Genomic DNA, 20,553 nt, shown 5'->3' on the forward strand with positions numbered 1-20,553 from the left:
TGCACCACTTCGCCTAATAGTAGTCATAACTCTAGGTGGCAAGACTGAGTCCGTCCTGACCTCTTGGCTTGGCGCAGTCTGGCAGGACACAGGCAACTTTTATTTACGGACTGTCTCGTCTCATGTGACGGCAAGCCGTAATCCACAGGGAACTTTGCAGTGTGTTACAATGGCTGCAACACTTTATTGCATTAGAACGCCTTCGATTTATGTTAGACTCTCCAGACACGGGCCGTCCGAGTGCCAATCGCAGTCTATGGGAGAACAAGCTGGGCAAAGCAGATAAGCTTAGAGCGCCACAAGAGGCCGTTAACGCAGATAAGTAATGTGGATCAGAGTGTACGTCAAATCCACGGATTAAACAACATTGTCAATATCATCACAAGTCTCGACGGTTTAATAAATGGTGGGGTGTGTGAAGTTTGTGAAGATTAGACACACAGAAGCCAACATTTTATCTTGATCGTTTGTACTTTTTGTGATACAAGTTTTGACCTTATAGCATGGGCTTGATTCATTCATATTTAATAGTTATACTTTATTACGTCATAAATGCACTTCATGCGTACCATGACTCACCTGAAGAAAAAAAAAGTCTCATTAAAAGAAATAAATTCTTGAAAAAAAAGGTATTTTACATAAACTTGTATTATTACTTCAAAACAGAGCTTCACTTCTTATTAATATTTTGAAACGTTTGTCCATTAAATCATAGTTATATGGTACAAACAATATACAGGAAAAAAAAAAGAAAAGAAATGATATCATAGAGAATACTTGTGTTTATATTACTTTATATGGGATGGATCTTTATTATATTATATTATATTATATTATATTATATTATATTATATTATATTATATTATATTATATTATATTATATTATATTATATTATATTATATTATATTATATTATATTATATTATATTATATTATATTATGTTTGTGATGGGTGCGTAGCCCACCTCACATGTTTAGCCTCTACCACTCTTTATTTGGTTATTATTGATATATTCATATATATATATTTTTTGCTTATTGGTTAATGTTTCATGTAGTCATTTGTTTATCTAAGGAACATAGGTTACCTTTTACTGCATGATTACATCACTTACAGTGATAAAATCTAAACGCTTGATCAAAATGGTGTAAATGACCAGCATGAATGCAAAGAGTACATTTGCAAGACCTTGGCACATGTTTTAAACCTTTGTTTTTTCTTTTTGTTATCATGGACACTTCATTTTTCATTGACCTTAGATAATACATAGCATGGCTCGTGCACCACAGCCTAGAATCACCATCACTGTGGTATAGGTTTTGCAGGACAAAGACCTCCAGATGAGTGTTTACCAGCATCTTGTATGATAATATATTAAACATGTCGTTTATGCAGTGTCGGGACAGTCTTTCAAATTTCATGCTAAGTTTTGTAGAGAGCTCTGAACAGATGGTAATGCTATGCATGTTCTGTATGAACGGCGTGTTAATTAGTTGGTATTCTTTTACTTCTGCTGCTCTGAAATCTGTTACGAATACCAAAGATGGGGGATGATAATAATAATAATAATGGTTCAGTAATTTGTCAACAATCGTTTTCTGTTCCAAATTGTTTCTATGAAATGTAACACCATCTTTGGCTTTCTGGTGTGCAACTGTGTAAAATCAATTGGGCAGCATTTTTCAACTTAACTCAGTGTGGGACCCATCTGTGCCTGGTGCGAGAAGTTCTTTCTTTTTTTCAAAACACTTTCTCTGCTGTCTCATTTTTCATTTGAGTCCTTTATTAAGTAAAGTTTAATAGGAAGAGGCATCAGTGCGGCCTGGCATCAAGAACCCAATAAAATGGGCTGATTTTATAGATGGGTCTCAGTAGAGACTGACTGAGAGACAGAATACAGTCAGGGCACTGCTCCTCTCATCCAAAAGAAAAAAATTCATCTCCAAAATGAACAAAAGGGAGAAAAGTAATGTTTAGTGCTCTGTCTTTTTAAATTAAGCCAGTTGACAGAATACATTGCTGCTGATGAATATGAATAATTATGAATTATTATGCAGGATGATGTGGCTTCCTAGTTAGGATCTGGATTGGTAATCAGAGGTTGTACACTAAAAAGGCTAATGTCACTGTTGTGGTCATGTGGTTAAGTGGTTACATTTCAGGGCAGGTAACTGGAAAGTTTCTGATTGGGTCCTTTTAATATTTTGTGTATTTTTATTTTTATTATACATTTTATATATTTTTATTTTGGTTTCAGTAATTTGATGTGCTTTTCATTTTTTTATTTATTATTATTATTTGGCTTTACTTTTTGTATGTTTTACAATAAAATACTATTTCAGTCTTTCTTAAAAATTAAATGTTTAGTGCAGTGTGTTGTTTCATAGCAACTGTTTTTTTACATTTACTATCAATTTCTGAGTGAAAATTGTTTCAAAGTAAATCCTACACCAGATCCAAAAAAAAAAAAAAAATTCACATTGATTTTTTTATAATATAGATATTTCTTATAATATTTATTTGTTTTTGTTATTTGGACAAGTAACTTTTTTACTCGGACAAATAAATGGTTGATTTACTTGCCCGAAGGACAAGCTCATGTGAAAACTTTATGTCGAGCCCTGGTTTTACTTTTCCCATTTTAGTTAATAATTACAGCACTTGTTCCCATTGAAACAAAGTCGAGACATTTTGATTAACTAGCTAACTAAAAACCCACGATCCGTACCATGCAGTGGAAAAGTGCCTTAAGAGTACCCAACACATCAATGCATTGCCAAATCATGCTTGGTCGGTTATTGCTATGAGGCAACAATTTAAAGAAAAGGGACATTTTTAATAGACAAATTTTGTGTCCAAATAAGTAAACAGTAGACTTTCTTAGCTTTTCTCTAGCATAAAAACAGATGCTGACCAGAAGCCACAACATTTTGATAATTTTTCAATAGTCTTCAACAGCAAGTAGCACAGGACAGGAAACCCTCCTTTACTCTGGCAACATCACGTGAAAGTGGATGTAAATTCTGTCTGTCCTTGTTGTTGTGAAGCTAGGAATTAAGATTCTGTTCTACTCTGCTTTAGATCTGCTCAATATGGTGCAGTAGAGCACGTATATCAGCCTGTGTCTGCTTTATCAACTAAATTACGCCGCCTGTCAGGCCTTGCCTTTGATTAGCTCCTCTTTAAATGATCCCCAGAAGGATTGTGAAGATTCTTTAACCAATCACGGCAGCTTTCTGCGTCTGCTTGTAGAGGTGATTTATGGGTACTTACACTGCTGGTCGGCCTTTTGTTTTATCAGCCTTATACAGAGACGTTCACTGTGGTTATCTGATCTGACAGTTATTGCTTCCCGGTTTTGTCCACTTTCAAAGGTAGGCTGACTTTAATAGCAGATACATGTGTCAGGAGGTTTCAAAATGTAGTGAGCTGCCTTGCTGTCTACTACCTATTTAAGCAGCTGACTTCTAAGGGAGCATTCTAAATGGAACATCCTAAGTCATTGATTTGGAACGCCCTGCAGTCGTCATGTGAGCACTTGTTCTCCATCTTATATGAATCTCAGTTGAGGTTGAGTTTGGCAATGTGCATATTTTGCATTAAGGACAACTTTTTTTTTTTTTTTCAGTGAAAATATACCTATGATAACTAAAAATACAGAAGTAGCAATATATATATATATATATATATATATATATATATATATATATATATATATATATATATATATATATATATATACATATACAGACCAAAAATTTGGACACACCTTCTCACACAAGTTTTCTTTATTTTCATGACTATGAAAATTGTAGAGTAGGATTTCTCTCGGGGAACTCCTTCAAGACTGTTGGAAGACCATTTCAGGTGACTACCTCTTGAAGCTCATCAAGAGAATGCCAAGAGTGTGCAAAGCAGTAATCAAAGCAAAAGGTGGCTACTTTGAAGAACCTAGAATGACATATTTTCAGTTGTTTCACACTTTTTGTTATGTATATAATTCCATTTATAATTCCACATGTGTTAATTCATAGTTTTGATGTCTTCAGTGTGAATCTACAATTTTCATAGTCATGAAAATAAAGAAAACTCTTTGAATGAGAAGGTGTGTCCAAACTTTTGGTCTGTACTGTGTATATATATATCCAGGGGTTTTTCTATATAAAAAAAAAAAAAAAAAAAAAAAATATATATATATATATATATATATATATATATATATATATATATATATATTAGGGCTGGGACAACTCGTCGAGGTCATCGATGACGTCAACGCAAAAAATAAGTCGGCGCAAAATATGCGCATCGATTCGTCAACCTTTTTTATTTCTCTAAAAAATGTTTGCATAACGTTTACCGTATGTGCGCTGAATAAATGCGATGGCCGGATCAACATTGTGTCCAACGGTTATATAACCAATCCAGGGGTTTTTCTGTATTGATCTTTTTTTTTGGTGGCTGTCAAAGCCTTATTTGATCGGTGATTGATGTAGAATAGATGCACCTGACAGGGCGCTTATGAGAGAGAGCCCCGGCTGCGCGCGCACACTCACAGTCTTCAAACAACACGAGCGCTTCTTGCTCTCTCTCTCCCTTGTGCATATTAATCAAAATCATTAAACACGATAGAAAAAGTGCGAAACACCAAAGTTTCACGCGCGCTCGCGCACTCACAGTCTTCAAACTACACGAGCGCTGTCTTGCTCTCTCTCCCTCCCTCGTGCATATTAACCAAAATCATTAGACACGATAGAAAAAGGGCAGAACGCCAAAGATTCACGTGGAGCATTAGGGGATTTTTTTTTCTCCATGACAGGCTGATGGCTGCCACTGTAAATTTTTTTTTTTTTTTTGGAAAAGCACTCTCTGTATTAGCTTAAAGCCCTCAAGTTTACATTGGTTACTGTATTCTTTCAATTGCTCTAAACAAGTATTTTTGGTGACCTTTTTTATTGAATGCTAGACATCAAGTTGTTGTTATTTTCATCTGAAAGAAGAACTTTTTTCAGTAAGCTAGGCCCTATGTGTTCAGTAAGATTGTTTCAGTAAGCTATGTGTTTTCAAGGCTTCAAGGTTTTATTGAATGCTGTCTATATACAAGTGCAAAGTAATACCTTCTTAGTCCGTCTTTTATTTTGTAATTTTATTAGCAATAAACATATATTGCAATGTTAAGGAATTCATGTTTTTTTCATTCAGATATGTAAATCAACATGTATAAATTTTTAGTAGTCAATTAATGGGGAGATAATCGAAATCAAATCGGTCTGAAAAAATTAAATTAAATAATTCGTTAGATTAATCGATGCATCGAAAAAAAAAAAGATTAATCGTTTAAAAAATAATCGTTTATCCCAGCCCTAATATATATATATATATATTTGTTCTTACACTCACCAAGGCTTCATTTATTTGATTGCTACAAGTATTTTACAGTGATGTACAATAACCGTTGTTTTAAAATGCAGTTCATTCCAGTGATCTATATGCATACTTTATGTACATATTAATATGTGTGCATGTTTTAACTTTGCCCATCACTATAGAAAGCACTATCAAAAAACCTTAAAAACAGTGTTTTTGACACAAAACAGTTTTGTGTTCATTGTATTGGAACATTTAAAAGGTAAAAAAGGGGTCTCAGTCAGTAAAGGTTCTGTAGAAGAAGCTTGATCAGATGGGTTCTTCTTGAAAGTCTGCAACTTCAGACTCCATTTGTCTTGTTCCCAGCTGGTTAATGGGTGATGCATGGGCTGACATTTGCAGATTGTGTGTGTGTGCATGTGTGTTCTGCTGCCTGACTGTTCCACTACATTGGTTTTAGATTGAGAATGTGTGACACTCATTACACAAGGGTGGGACTGTGTTCTCATTTGCCCTCAGCTCTGAGAGTGCCCTGTAATGCTGACACTGGCTTTCTTTAACAACAAATGCAGCTATGTGTATGAACAAGTCAGAGATTTCTTGATTTTTTTTTTTACCATTAAAACTCTTTGCAGAACATGCCACAAGTTCCACAGTGGGAAATAAAAAGGTGAAAAACAAATAACTGACCTTTGTTTTGCATTTTAAAGGAAAGTTGGGCCTGATTTTTCCCTCTCTCCTCCTCTCATTATCATTGATTTGTCCTTGTCATGCTCTTGTCTCCTGAAGGTAGCAAGCTGTGTTGTCTCTGTGGGTTGCTGTTAGAGCATGCTGGGTTTTTTTCCTGAAAGGCATCACAAAACACACAAAGTTTCACGCAACCTGCTGCTTTCAGTTTTTTCTTTTGTCCTGATGTTTATCCCTAGATGCATCAAATTGTCTTGATTTTTACATGTTCTAATGGCAAATGTTAAGGTGTTGTGAGTGGTTTCCACAATACTGCTATGCAGTTGTTAGGGTGTTCTGGGTGGTTTATAAGGTGATGAATTCTGAGCAGTAGCAACATCTTTTAAAATGTACATGATATGTCAAATTTGTATTAAAGTTGGTTTCATGTACTAAAGGAAAACTTTGTATTTCTAATTTGAAATAAAATGAATCAAAAATTTCATGATGTGTTTACGCTTTGCAAAAAAATGTTATGTTGGCTTTAGGGCTGGGATAAACGATTATTTTTTAAACGATTAATCTAGCGATTATTTTTTCGATGCATCGATTAATCTAACGATTTCTTTTCTCAGACCGATTTGATTTCGATTAGCTCCCCATTAATTGACTACTAACAATTTATACATGTTGATTTACATATCTGAATGAAAAAAAAAACATGAATTCCTTAACATTGCAATATGTTTATTGCTCTTAAAATTACAAAATAAAAGACTGACTAAGAATGCATTACTTTGCACTTGTATAGAGATAGCATTCAATAAAACCTTGAAGCCTTGAAAACACATAGCTTACTGAAACAAGCTTACTGAACACATAGGGCCTAGCTTACTGAAAAAAAAGTTTTTCTTTCAGATGAAAATAACAACTTGATGTCTACCATTCAATAAAAAAGGTCACCCAAAATACTTGTTTAGAGCAATTGAAAGAATACAGTAACCAATGCTCCACGTTTTCTATCGTGTCTAATGATTTTGGTTAATATGCACGAGGGAGGGAGGGAGAGAGAGCAAGACAGCGCTCGTGTAGTTTGAAGACTGTGAGTGCGCGAGCGCGCGTGAAACTTTGGTGTTTCGCACTTTTTCTATCGTGTTTAATGATTTTGATTAATATGCACAAGGGAGAGAGAGAGCAAGAAGCGCTCGTGTTGTTTGAAGACTGTGAGTGTGCGCGCGCAGCCGGGGCTTTCTCTCGTACGCGCCCTGTCAGTCATTCTATTCTACATCACTCACCGATCAAATAAGGCTTTGACAGCCACCAAAAAAAAAAGATCAATGCAGAAAAACCCCTGGATTGGTTATATAACATTGGACAGAATGTTGATCTGGCCATCGCGTATATTCAGTGCACATACGGTAAACGTTTTGCAAACGTTTTTTAGAGAAATAAAAACAGGTCGACGAATCGATGCGCATATTTTGCGTCAACGTCTTTTTATGGGGTTGCATGAGTGCATGTGGCATGGGCAGCTTACACATCTGGAAAGGCACCATCAATGCTGAAAGGTATATCCAAGTTCTAGAACAACATATGCTCACATCCAGACGTCGTCTCTTTCAGGGAAGACTTTGCATTTTCCAACATGACAATGCCAGACCTCATACTGCATCAATTACAACATCATGGCTGTGCAGAAGAAAGATCCGGGTACTGAAGCCAGCCTGCAGTCCAGCTCTTTCACCCATAGAAAACATTTGGTGCATCATAAAGAGGAAGATGCGACAAAGAAGACCTAAGACAGTTGATCAACTAGAAGCCTGTATTAGACAAGAATGGGACAACATTCATTTTCCTAAACTTGAGCAACTTGTCTCCTCAGTCCCCAGACATTTGCAGACTGTTATAAAAAGAAGAGGGGATGCCACACAGTGGTAAACATGGCCTTGTCCCAACTTTTTTGAGATGTGTTGATGCCATGAAATTTAAAATCAACTTGTTTTTCCCTTAAAATGATACATTTTCTCAGTTTAAACATTTGATATGTCATCTATGTTGTATTCTGAATAAAATATTTACATTTGAAACTTCACATCATTGCATTCTGTTTTTATTCACAATTTGTACAATGTCCCAACTTTTTTGGAATTGGGTTTGTATTAATAACGGTGCTTGCTAAGTATTGCATCAGCAGATGTTAATAACTTTCCTTCAGTGTGGTACTTATTCTTGATTTTGTTTTAACTGTGGATCAAGCAGCTACGCTCTGTCATGAGGAGGACAGAATTAGCCGCCAGCGTCTGTGAGAAGCACTAAATCCCTGGGCTGTAATTACCCCCTCTGTAAATTTATGGACAGCTCTAGATCCGAGTGTCGACCCCTCTCAGGTCTGTACCCAAAGGTCAGAGTAAATCAAGCCCAGTGGTCCCCCGAGCGCACAGACCCTGGACTCATACAGACACATGATCCAGGGGACATTGCTGGAGTGGGACTTTGACATGGCATTCAAGTTACTGATGGATTTATAGACATTTAGACTTAAACAGCCATCCTGCTGCCGAGAGAGAGATGTTTATACAGGATGAGCGCTGTCAGGGGACCAAGTCTGCTGAGGGTCCGTGTTGCAAATTGCCTTGGATTGAGAGGAATCAAGCATGAGATTTTTCAGGCAACTAAAATAAATGATTAGAAGTTTAATTTAAAAGTTGACCTTTCCTCTCATAACATCTTGCCTGTTTAAATAGAGTAAATTGTTGAATGCAGATCATCCCTTTAGAATATATATATACAAGTTTCTACCACAATTGTAATGAATAAATAGGTACTTTGAGCTCATTATTCTCAGTGCTTTAATTGGAATTAGAACTGATGCTAACAGCATGCTTAAGGATAAAAGAAAAAATCATATATATTTATTCATATGTACTTATCATATACCCTAGAGGGAATTATGATTCTCTCAAACAGATTTATGTTTTTATATATTTTTAATTTTACATAGTTTAAAAAGTGGCATTTTTTTATTTATATATATATATATATATATATTTTTTTTTTTTTTTTTTTGTTGCTATTTGTATTATTATTATTATTTAAATACAAATACAGTTTATTATATTTTTTATTATATTCTCTGTTTTGCGACATATTTACTACGTCATCCAATGGACGCCACTCTCTCGTGAACGTGTGAACGACAGCAGAAGCTATATATTAAGGTTTATAAAGTTGTAAATATGGATATTTTTCTTACACAAACGGATTGCTTCACTTCAGAAGGACTTTATTAACCCCCTCTCTAGCACATGCATAAAGCTTCCATAACACACCACAGAAGCTATGATTATGAATGTGTCTGGGAAAAACAGTTTGGAAGCTGAATTGACATTTTAATAAACAAGTGCTTTCTTTGTTTTAGTTGGAGAGATGAATTGGGCGATGATGACTCGTCATCTTTGCAGTAGTGTTGCACCTGTGTGCATGTTTCACATAGATTACATAATCTGGGAATATTTGTTTTCCATTTGAATTGTTTCACTTGAAAGTAGACTTTTCTCTCTTTATATATGTAATTTAATGTCTGTAAGGCACAGACTGAGATGGCAGAAAGTGCATCCTGTTAGCTTTCATTATTTTACAAAAGCGGGTTACAAAGATCTATGTGTTGAATGCTGGCCTGTTTCTGTAAACAACCTTCAGAAACAAGGTTTGCTTTTCAAAGAGATGCTGACAGATTTATAAATGACCTTCTACAATATTTAAAGGAGGGGAATGAGATGTGCTGTTAGTTGCATAGGCCTTTCCTCCTCCTTGTTCTAATACCATTGATTAGCTCTGGTTAGATGCTTAGATAGTAAGATAATTGATTAGATAACTGGTTTTATAAATGGGTAGCGTAACAATTCTGCAGGCATTATTTTTAAAAAATCAGGGTTCATTATACGAATGCATCTTTGAGAATTCTGCTGTTACTGTACAACTGAAGGACTAGTTTAGAAAGCCTTGAGTGCAACATTCAGTAAACAAACTCCGTTCGCCACACGATGCATTTGTGAGCTTGCATGTGCCCCATGGGACATTCTGTAAATAAAGCTTTACAGCCTCCATTAAAGATTTATCAAATGCAGAACAATCCCAGTCTAGAATTTAATGCGTCTGTGGTTGTATATCATCCATGCAGCTGTCAAGATTTCTCTCTGCCTTAGAGTTTTTTTATGTTGAAGCATGGCTCCCCGTTCTCCAAAGTTTCATTTTATGTCATTAGTTATTGTGCTGCGCTATGGGGATGCTCCATCATGCCACTTTACATGAGTGTTTCTCAAGAGCCGCAGGTGCATTTGAAGTTTATCACTACACAGGCCTTTGATTTAAAGCCTTAAAAACTCACTCTGGTGCATATCCTACTCAGTCTTTCATCCATTCCGCTCTTTAAACAGCTGTCGCTCCTGGGAGTATGTCTTATCCAGTTGAAAGAGTGTTTTGAGTCAGTCCAAATAGAATTAATGACGTGTGCTAGGGCTTTCATACTGACTGGTTGGCATTCTTCATGAAATTTCTTTGTAGGCTTTGTCAAACCCAAACATTTCAAACTGCAGTTCTATTTCCTTGGGGATGACCAGGATTGGTCTGGTCCCACGATTCAGTTCTTGCATCTGCCTTTAAAATTGGGTGGTCTTTGTCATTCAGACTTGACACTTCAGTTTGCTGTCAGGGTGTGATTGCCAATTTACATGGTTTTGGTGCCTTTTTAGAATATATAAAAAGGAGTTAAAGGAATGGTTCACCATCATGTTCCAATCACATTTTCTTCTTCTTCTGGGAAACACAAAAGGAGACACTGTTTTTTTCTGTACAACAAAAACTTTCAGTCAAGCTCCAATAATGACAAAATAACTGAATATATGTAGTCCATATGACTAATAGTATTTCCCATTCTCAAGCCGTATGATGGTTTTGTGTGAGGAAATCTCATTCACAATTCTGTGTAGGGAAGATTTGCAGATAATTATCCCAAAACAATTTTTCACATCAGTCGTTATCGATAATTATTATGATACATTTTAAGTTTAAAGGAGCCATATGATGGAATATATAAATATATATATTAATTTTTTTTTTTTTTTTTTTTGGTGTAACAGAATATTTTGACTCACTTTAATGTTCAAAAAACACTGTTAAAATACTTGAAAATGTTTTAAAATACTGTACATTATTGTAGGTCCTCTATGTCCCGCTTCTCTCAAATGCTTACGCACAACCGGCACATCCAGTAACGTAACTGTCAATTTCGTTAATGCCCCTTTTTTGAGGGAAAATAAACTAGATTTCCCATAGACTTCCATACAAATTAGTTGCAAAAAGCAACGTCCGTACACAGCCAAAGGGCGTGAATAACTAAAGAAATATCTAAGACTAAACAAGTCAAGTAGTTACTGTATGTGTCCACCCTGCCTGCCACAGAGCGTGAAAGATACATCCACAAACTTAATTTGGTCAATTTAAAAACACGTCCCTTGCTTCATTCTCCCAGTGTCAAACTGGTGTAGCAACCCCACCCAGTGGCCAGAAGTGTCTTACCCGGACATTTACTCGTACCTCATCGAGTCACCAGGTAAACCAGCGAATGATATGTCTTTATATTTAGAGTACTGAGTGCACTTTTCTGTTCAGCCATACAACTAGACTGGCTTAGCTTTCGATTAGCATCATACGTTATTCTAATTTGGGGTTTTACAAACATTATTGGTGCACCCAACCACACAACAACTCTTTGGCATGTTGTAAGGTTAGTCCACTTCCTCGATCCAATACTGAAGTGCGGTTTGTTTTCCCCTAAAAGTGGGCGTGACTCTGTTCATAGACATTCTATGACGCTGCGCCGGTTGCGCGAATCGTTTTCTACAATGTCCCTCCTTCCGACAAGCGCAGTCTGCTCTGATTGGCCAACTGACCAAGTGCATTGTGACTGGCCAAAAACCGCAAGCACTCGTCGTAAATGCAATACCCGTTTTCATGATTGGGAGTTTCTTCTTTCAAAATAAATGTAAAGAGAGTTAATAATGTCCTTAGTTTTACCATCAATTCAAGCCTGAAAGCCTCGTACGTGTTTGCTGTACACAAGCCACGGGCAGATAAGAGATCTGACTCCATTGTGATGTGAGTGACCTTGTCTCTCTCTCTGTCTCTCACAGTTGTGCACATGCGCACACATACACAATGTGCAAAACTCTGCATTTGAACAGTCAATAGCAAATACTTAAACTGATAACAAAAAATACTTACAGTGGCTGATTCAGAAGCGCCAGATTGTCGTAGCAAAATCAGAATGACCTCCTCTCCTAAATGCATTGCTGTTCTGTTGTAACTTGTAAGTAATCTTAAGATTCCTAAATGCATCTACTTTCGGAAGGCCAAGTAAAGTGCTTTTGCTTTCACCTAGATACACACAGCATCTCCCTGGGATGGCTGCTTCAACACTCACTTACATTTTCTTGTCTCTTAGAAATGCTCAATTGACAGTAGCTTAAATTGACATTAGTAGTAGTTGTAGCACGAGTTAGGATGCAGATGTAAATTTATGAGAGTGGTTACGTTACTCTTTATAGTTCTGCTTTATATGACATCGATTAACAAGATATTCGTGTTTTATTTTGTATTTTTTGAGTCATACTGTGGGTACAATTTCTTGTTTAAAGAAAGTTGTCACCAAACATTTTTTAGCATACCATTTAAAAAATACTGGGCAGAAATTCAATTTGACACCTTGCTTTGAACATTTTAACAAGTCTATCCATTTTTTTTCCTCTTGTCGTTTTTTAAAGCAGTGTAGAGCATGTTGTAATTATTCCTGTCTCTCCCTTAAACTAACACCTCTGCACCACCACCTCTCTAATAAACACTTTTTAATTAGCGCTTTGCTAACTCATTCACAGTGACGTGTGTACCAAACTGAACCGGGTGACATTGGCTAGACAGCAGTGTTGTCAACATGCCCATTATGTGCATCTGCCAGCAGTGGCCCTCTGGGCCCTGGTGCTGTCTGTGTATAGGATAACTATGGTGAGATATGTAGTTGCTTTTCATCAGATATTCTAGAGTCAAAGACCTCAGGCTGGTTGAATCCTTGCTGGCTTCTTCTCATAACACTATCTGGAGATTAATTATGATGTTTCACTGTCCAGGTGCCTCTCGCCTACTGTTTTTCAAATGCTATATATTCGGACATACTACTCGGCTCACATACTGTTTTTCAAATACTGTAAAGTAGGGAATATATGATTTCGGATGCAGTGATACAGAACATTTGTCCACAAGACTTTTGAGAACTAGATGTGGTAGAATAGAGAATTATGTGAAAACCGTCCTGCCCACTCGTTCACAAAAAAAAAAAAAAGATTTATAAATATATATATATATCAGTGATGTGCGGGTCAATGTATAGACAACCCGCACCCGACTTATGTTTTCAACTAACCCGCCCGCAACTCGGACCGCAAAAAAAGAAAAAGAAAATATTTTACCTGACCCGCATTTTTTAAAAGTAGTAAATGTGTGGCCCATTTATATTAATCTTAATTACTTAACTTAGACTATAGCCTACAGCATAATAAGCATTATGACCGCACACATAAGTCTTGCCACAAAGAACCAGTTAAAGTAATGATTATGAATGTGTTTAAATTAGCAAGGACTCATTTAATTGTTTAGTAATAAACTGGTGCAAAGATGAAGTTGACGATGCGGACTCGCCATGAATGCCAGAGAGAAATGCACATTTCACATGGATTACATAATCAGAGAGTAGCCTATTTATTTTGGTTTCAATATGTTCGTTTAAAAGTAGACATTTCAAGCATTCTGTAATATATTGCCTATATTTCTTTTTAAACCCACCGATTAAAAGATTAAGAAATAATTTTTTGCATGTCTCTGGGATGATTCATTGTGCTTATTCTCAAACTTACCAAAGTTGAAGTCATACTTCACATACAAGCCCTAGTCAATTCCCTACCCCATTCCTACCATTCCTGAAATCTTCTCAGTGGCACCGTATTCAGATTACCACATGTACGTTGCATCTGCACCTCTTCACTCATGGGATTTTGCTTTCCCAGATGTGAAAAGTTCCACATTGTTGGCATTTCCCTTTAGTCGTGGCATTTGCAGTTAATTTATGGAACACAAAAGTAAATGGCTGTGCCCTAATTCTGACCTTTTTGTAGTGTGTACTGTATTATATTACTACTTGTCTGCAGTACTTTTACCTATGGCATCAACCCTGAGAACAACACAGAGTCTAAAGCAGCTGTCAATGGTATATATTCATCATTCAAAATGAGAAAACGAATCAAGAATACGAGATATACAGTATTTGCAGATATATGAAACACAAACAAAGCAGCGCTTTGCCATTTTGAATATCAGTTGTTGACCGCTTTCTTCATTTAAAGTGGCTCATGTTGTTATGAAAATATTTGCAAGGTGGTATACTTGGGTAAGCTCATGTAACATTAGAACAGTATGCTGCTTTATTTACTTGCTCGTGTTCACTTTTGCCTCAATTCTCGGAAACTGACTCTTACAATCAGAGTTCCAGGTTTCACCGACAGCCCAGATGCCGATTCAAGTGTGGAACACCAAAAAAAAAAAAAAATAGCCCGATAGACACTCGCCGATGGCAGACTGTCTGCTTGGTGTGTGCTGATCTTGACAAACCACCCATCTGACAGTTTTCCACGATAATATTTTATATGACTCTGATCCTACTCCTTCTCTGGGATGGTCAATGTCATGTAGAGTTTATCTCCAAGCTACTTGCCTAGAAGTTTCCAGTTATCCTGAAGACCATAACTAGATGGTTCTGTTGCATTTCATTAGGATGTATTGTCCTTTTGCAAACACATGCCCCTTCAGTCAGTGCATGTGATGTTAAAATGTTTGTTTGGTGTCTTGCAGGAGTTTGCCGCCCTGACAAAAGAGCTGAACGCCTGCAGGGAACAGCTGCTGGAGAAAGAAGAGGAGATTTCAGAGCTGAAGGCCGAGAGGAACAACACCAGAGTGAGTTTGCACACCATGTCTTCCAGGCACTTGATTGTGCTTCTCAACTCTCAACCATCTTGGAAAGTTATACTTGCTTACAAAAAAGACAATAATTTAACAGATGCCCACTCACAAATTCGTGCATCTAATTCATGATGTCTTGTTGGAGTCAGGAAGATTTACTTGCTCAAAACTGCTTTCAATTAACCGAAACCAGATTCTGTAGAGTCTGTTGAGATGCTTACTTTAGAGTCACAACATTCTTACTTCGATATGCTCTGCACCACCTTTTATGGGGAATTTATTGTAATGAGATGAAAGTTGAGTGATAACTTTATCCTTGTAGTGGTGAGATCAAAATTCCCTGTAAGCCAAGATATCTGGTTGGCATTTTCAATAAAATTGTCATCTAGCATTAGCACTGAATGCAGAAATGCTGCCAAAACGTCTGACAAGACTTTGGCTATCACTACCATTTCACAAGAAAGCAGTCATTCTCACTTCTTCTGCTTCATTTTCACCTTGATTCTTTTCCTGCACCCCTCAGTGCCTGCCTGACTCACTGTGCTAATGCATTCCGGTGCGCCAGCCCCACGCTGCAATTCAATTAATTACTTATGTTACTTAGCCGCAGCCTCGCGTTTGAAGAGTCAATTATCGAATTTAGGATATTGGAGGGTATTAAAAACGAGGGGGAAACATAGATCGAGTGGGATAAGGGGACATAGTTTAATGGAAAAGATGAGAGGTGTGGTAAGATTAGCAACCGACTAATCTTACACAGGGCCATCAGAAGCATTTAACCCAAAGCTGGTCTAGGAAGACTGTCGTCAGCTCAATCCATCAGTCATTTTGTAGTAGCAACATTCCCTAGAAGTGAATTAAGCCCTGATAATGTAGAAAGTACAAACTTTTAAGTAAGACAGTGTGTGATTAATAGATGATAATATAAATGAGACATACAGTAATAACAAGGGGCTGAGCCTTAAAAACCTCAAAAAAAAAAAAAAACATCTGGGACACACTACTTCTTATATGGCATATTATTTGACAAGTGTTATTCTAATTGGGACATTGGCCATTTACTCTAGGCCTTGAGTTAATAAGATACTAAAGAATAAAGTTTTGTTGACAATGAAATCAGTTTGTCTAATCACTGTATACTCCTTATTATTTTCCAGCCAATATAGCGCAGATCAACATTTTGAACAGTGCAGAGACTTTTTGGCTATTGAAGTGCAATTTGGACCACAATCTTCTCTTGCAAATTGTTAAGATAGTTAAGATGTATCTTATTAGTGATTATTTCTGTGCATTAGTACCACCATGAGGAGTCAACTACGCTTATGTAGGGGAAAAAAAACTTTTTAGGACAATTATGATTGGCGTCTGTCTCATATGAGTGTACTTAAGTTGAAACATTTTAAAAAGTACATTTTAAAACTTTGATTTCATTAGTGAAACTTTTTTTGGAATAAAATTTGGTGCAATTATGGTCATACAGTATCAAATGATGAAAGTACAAGGAAAGTCCAAAGGTACAAAAAAAAAAAAAACTTAAGTTGATGTCATGAAAACACAGTATTAACAGAAGAAAAAAATGGAGCATGTAGATGAAATGTACAGGATGGATTTTACTCAGGATGGCCCTTCGAGTGAAATGACTGTAACATGATAATGTTACTGTAAATATATTGATTTAAGATCAATTCTGAGATTCATGTATCAGCTAATGGCTGTGTCTACTGAGGGCACCAGTGTGAATCTGATCCACCAAAACAGACACACACAGAGGGAGAGAGAGTAACCTAACCTGCATTATCAGGGTTGTTTTAGTGCTGAGCTGGTGCTGGAAAAGACAGAGGCTGGCACTGACCGAGGGTTATGAATGAGAGAGCAAGGAACAGAGCAGAAATAGAAAGGTCAGTTTCCCCATAGGTTTCTAGAGCAGCACTGTAAAAGTACTGCCAGTGCAGCCCTCAGGGAGGTACATGTGCTGTCTTACATTCAACTGGAGAAGGCTGAATTTCCAACTACCTAATTGGCGACTGAACTCCCTACTTAGAAAATATGAATCTTAAAATCTGTAATAAACTACAATGATTTCATCAGCATGCTAAGAATTATACTAAACCTAGCCTAACATTCTTTTAAATATTGTTTTTGTTCTGCATTTATTCTAGCTTTGGTTTTGGGTTTAGATTTATGATTAGTATCAGTATTAATCTGCTGTAAGTTTAATTTGACATTAAGCTTGAGTTTTACACTCATTTTAGTTTGATCATTATTTTTAAATTAAGCTTTTAACTTTAGTTTTAGATATAACTTGCTTTTTAGATTATTTACTTTAGAAGTGTTGGCTTAAGCATAAGTTTTAGTTTAAAACGTATTTTAATCAGAATCAGAATGAGCTTTATTGCCTGGTATGTTCACACATACAAGGAATTTGTTTTCGTGACAGAAGCTCCGCAGTGCAACAGAATGACAGTGACAGAACAAAAAACACAATAAAATAATAAAAAATAGAAAAAAATACAAATAAGTAGGTAAGGAATGACAATATACAAATTGACAATTGTATGGCAGGTATAAAACAAAAAAGCAGTTATGTATGTATAGGTATATTATGTGCAAAATTTAAGTGTACTCTAAGTATGTATGTTAGATAAATAAGTGTATGTGTATATAAATATAAATCGTGTAGTGTGTTCCACAGTTGATATCAGCTGTTCATAAGAAGGATAGCCTGAGGGAAGAAACTGGTCCTGTGTCTGGTCGTTCTGGTGTTCAGTGCTCTGTAGCATCGACCAGATGGCAACAGTTCAAAGAGGGAGTGTGCTGGATGTGAGGGGTCCAGAGTGATTTTACTGGCCCTTTTGCTCACTCTGGATAAGTATAGTTCTTGAATCGAAGGAAGGGTTGTACCGATGATTTGCTCAGCAGTCCGGACTACCCTCTGTAGTCTTCTGAGGTCAGATTTAGAAGCTGAGCTGAACCAGACAGTTACCGAAGTGCAGAGGATGGATATGATGAGGGTGGAGTAACACTGTTTCAGCAGCTCCTGTGGCAGGTTAAACCTCTGCTGGGCCTTTTTCACAATGGAGTCAATGTGAATGTCCCACTTCAGGTCCTGAGAGATAGTGGTGTCCGGGAACCTGAATGACTCCACTGCAGTCACAGTACTGTTCATGATGGTGAGTGGGGGGAGTGCAGGGGGGTTTCTCCTGAAGTCCACGATCATCTCCACTGTTTTGAGCGTGTTAAGCTCCAGGTTGTTAAGACTGCACCAGACAGCCAGCTCTTTTACCTCCTGTCTGTAAGCAGACTCGTCAACGCCCTGAATGAGGCCGATGAGTGTGGTGTCGTCTGCAAACTTCAGGAGCTTGACAGAGGGGTCCTTAGATGTGCAATCGTTGGTGTACAGGGAGAAGAGCAGTGGGGAGAGAACACAGCCCTGGGGAGCTCCGGTGCTGATTGTATGTGTACTGAATGTATATTTTCCCAGCCTCACTAGCTGCTGCCTGTCTGTCAGGAAGCTGTTGATCCACTGACAGATGGAGGTGATCTTCTTATAGACCTGCAGTAAAACTCGTTCAGATCGTCTGCCAGTCGTTGATTCTCCACAGTGCTGGGGGATGATTTTTCCAGAATAATTCCTCTTTGTCACTCTGATCTTCTTTTCCAGTGTGTATTTAGCCTGTTTATACAAGACATTGTCCACCTTCCTGTAAGACAAACTAACAAAAACAACTGCAGAGCTGATCACGAAGGCAGCTATCCTGTATCGGCACCAGTGTCAAAGTGATTAAACCAGCGTCAAGGGTTTAGTATTAGTTATCTTTAATCATAGGTGTTATATATCATTGTAGTTTTTGATTGTTTTGTTTTTTTCATTTCGATTAAGTTTTAACATCAGCTTATAAGATGTACTTTAAATTTAGCTAGTTTTTACTTTTATATTATTAGTTTTATATTTAGTCAAATGATCTTGGCAGCCGGGTCATGTACAGTCAGTCGCTTGTAAACAAATAAAATGCAACAGTGAGTCGAAGTTCCTAATTATATGATAATGAAGCTTGTTAAAAACAAATTTTAATAATTCTCTTTGATGTTAATCATACACTTGCAAATGCTGGCATTGAACACCATTCTTTATGTCCACAGTTAGGTTTTGAGGCTCAAGAGGCTTCTCAGTTGGACATCGAACAAGTGTATTTCAATACAACATACATGCTTTGGTCTCGACCTCTATAGTAATCTAAGTCCACTCCTCTCATCTAGCCAAACAGTTCTCTCTCTCCCCACAGTGTCCTTGGGACTTCGGAGGCCGAAATTGATTTTTTTTATGCCATGTAGCAGACAGTAACCACATTAACATAATTTCCTTTGTGTTGGGTCTAGGGGGGTTAAGTTTGTTGTGTCTGCTTTATTGTTTCAAGTAATGTAATGGTTTTTCTTGTGTGCAATGTTGTTATCCATCTGAAAGTGTTTCCTTGGAAAATGAGAAAAGATTGAATGTTGTTAAGCACATGCCATTCATTTTCATGTGAAGAATGACCTTTAAGGTTTAGTGACATAACAAAAAAAACTGACCTCATGTTGCAGCATTTGACATTTTATTTCAGTTTTAGATTAACTACTAAATTTAGATTTAGAGTTTTAGTTTCAGCTTCTAATGTAGTTTTGGTATTAGCATTAGATTTAAGTTATTTAGCTGTAGTTTTTTTGATTGGTAATAAATTAGTTTTAGATTAATTTGTGGATTTAGCTTAAGCTTTAGTTTTTTATTTAACTTCAGTTTTCGATTTTTTTTAATCACATTTAAGTTTTATATTTAGCATTAGTTTTAGAATTGGTTTAATATTTAGTTGTAATTTTGGCTTTAGATTTAGGTTCAGTATTATATTAATTACTAAATTAAGATTTTTTGATGGATTTTATCTTTTTAATTTAATTTCAGTTTGAGCTTTAAATGTAGGATTAGTAGAATTAGTATAAATTTTATATTTAGGTGTAGTTTTAGTTTTAGCTTTAGATTTAGTTTTAGTTTAGTTATGTAATTAAGGGGTTTTAGATTTAATTTCAACTTTAAAAATAGTATTAATATTAGTTTTAGATTTAGTTTCAGTTTTACATTTAATTTTAATGTTAATGTATATAATAGCAATGGAGGATTGTGATGATGAACATCATGAGACTAACTTCTTATATGGTACACAGCTGCTTTTGGAGCATTTGGAGTGTTTGGTTTCGAGGCACGAACGTTCTCTACGTATGACGGTGGTGAAACGACAGGCCCAGTCTCCTTCTGGGGTCTCCAGTGAGGTGGAGGTCCTCAAAGCTCTTAAGTCCCTCTTTGAGCACCACAAAGCACTGGATGAGAAGGTAAACCCTGAGATCAACAACTGATGAGGTTCTCGTTGTTCTTTCGTTGAATTCACAGTGCATTGCAAAGATAGAAATCTGCTAGTATAAATGC

At 36.6% G+C, this 20,553-nt stretch overlaps 1 protein-coding gene across 4 annotated transcripts in view; it reads left to right on the top strand.

Annotated features, from left to right (window-relative positions):
• The window catches only part of ppfia2 (PTPRF interacting protein alpha 2), a 145,133-nt gene that overhangs the window by 82,698 nt on the left and 41,882 nt on the right, over window positions 1-20,553 (top strand). For all 4 annotated transcript variants that reach the window (XM_052577212.1, XM_052577221.1, XM_052577230.1 and 1 more), the window contains exons 3-4: window positions 14,991-15,092; window positions 20,295-20,459. In XM_052577212.1, coding sequence (XP_052433172.1) covers window positions 14,991-15,092; window positions 20,295-20,459 — 267 coding nt within the window. The remainder of the gene's footprint in view (window positions 1-14,990; window positions 15,093-20,294; window positions 20,460-20,553) is intronic.

Source organism: Carassius gibelio, chromosome A4, assembly GCF_023724105.1.
Source record: "Carassius gibelio isolate Cgi1373 ecotype wild population from Czech Republic chromosome A4, carGib1.2-hapl.c, whole genome shotgun sequence".
In the NCBI taxonomy this organism is placed as follows: Eukaryota; Metazoa; Chordata; class Actinopteri; order Cypriniformes; family Cyprinidae; genus Carassius; species Carassius gibelio.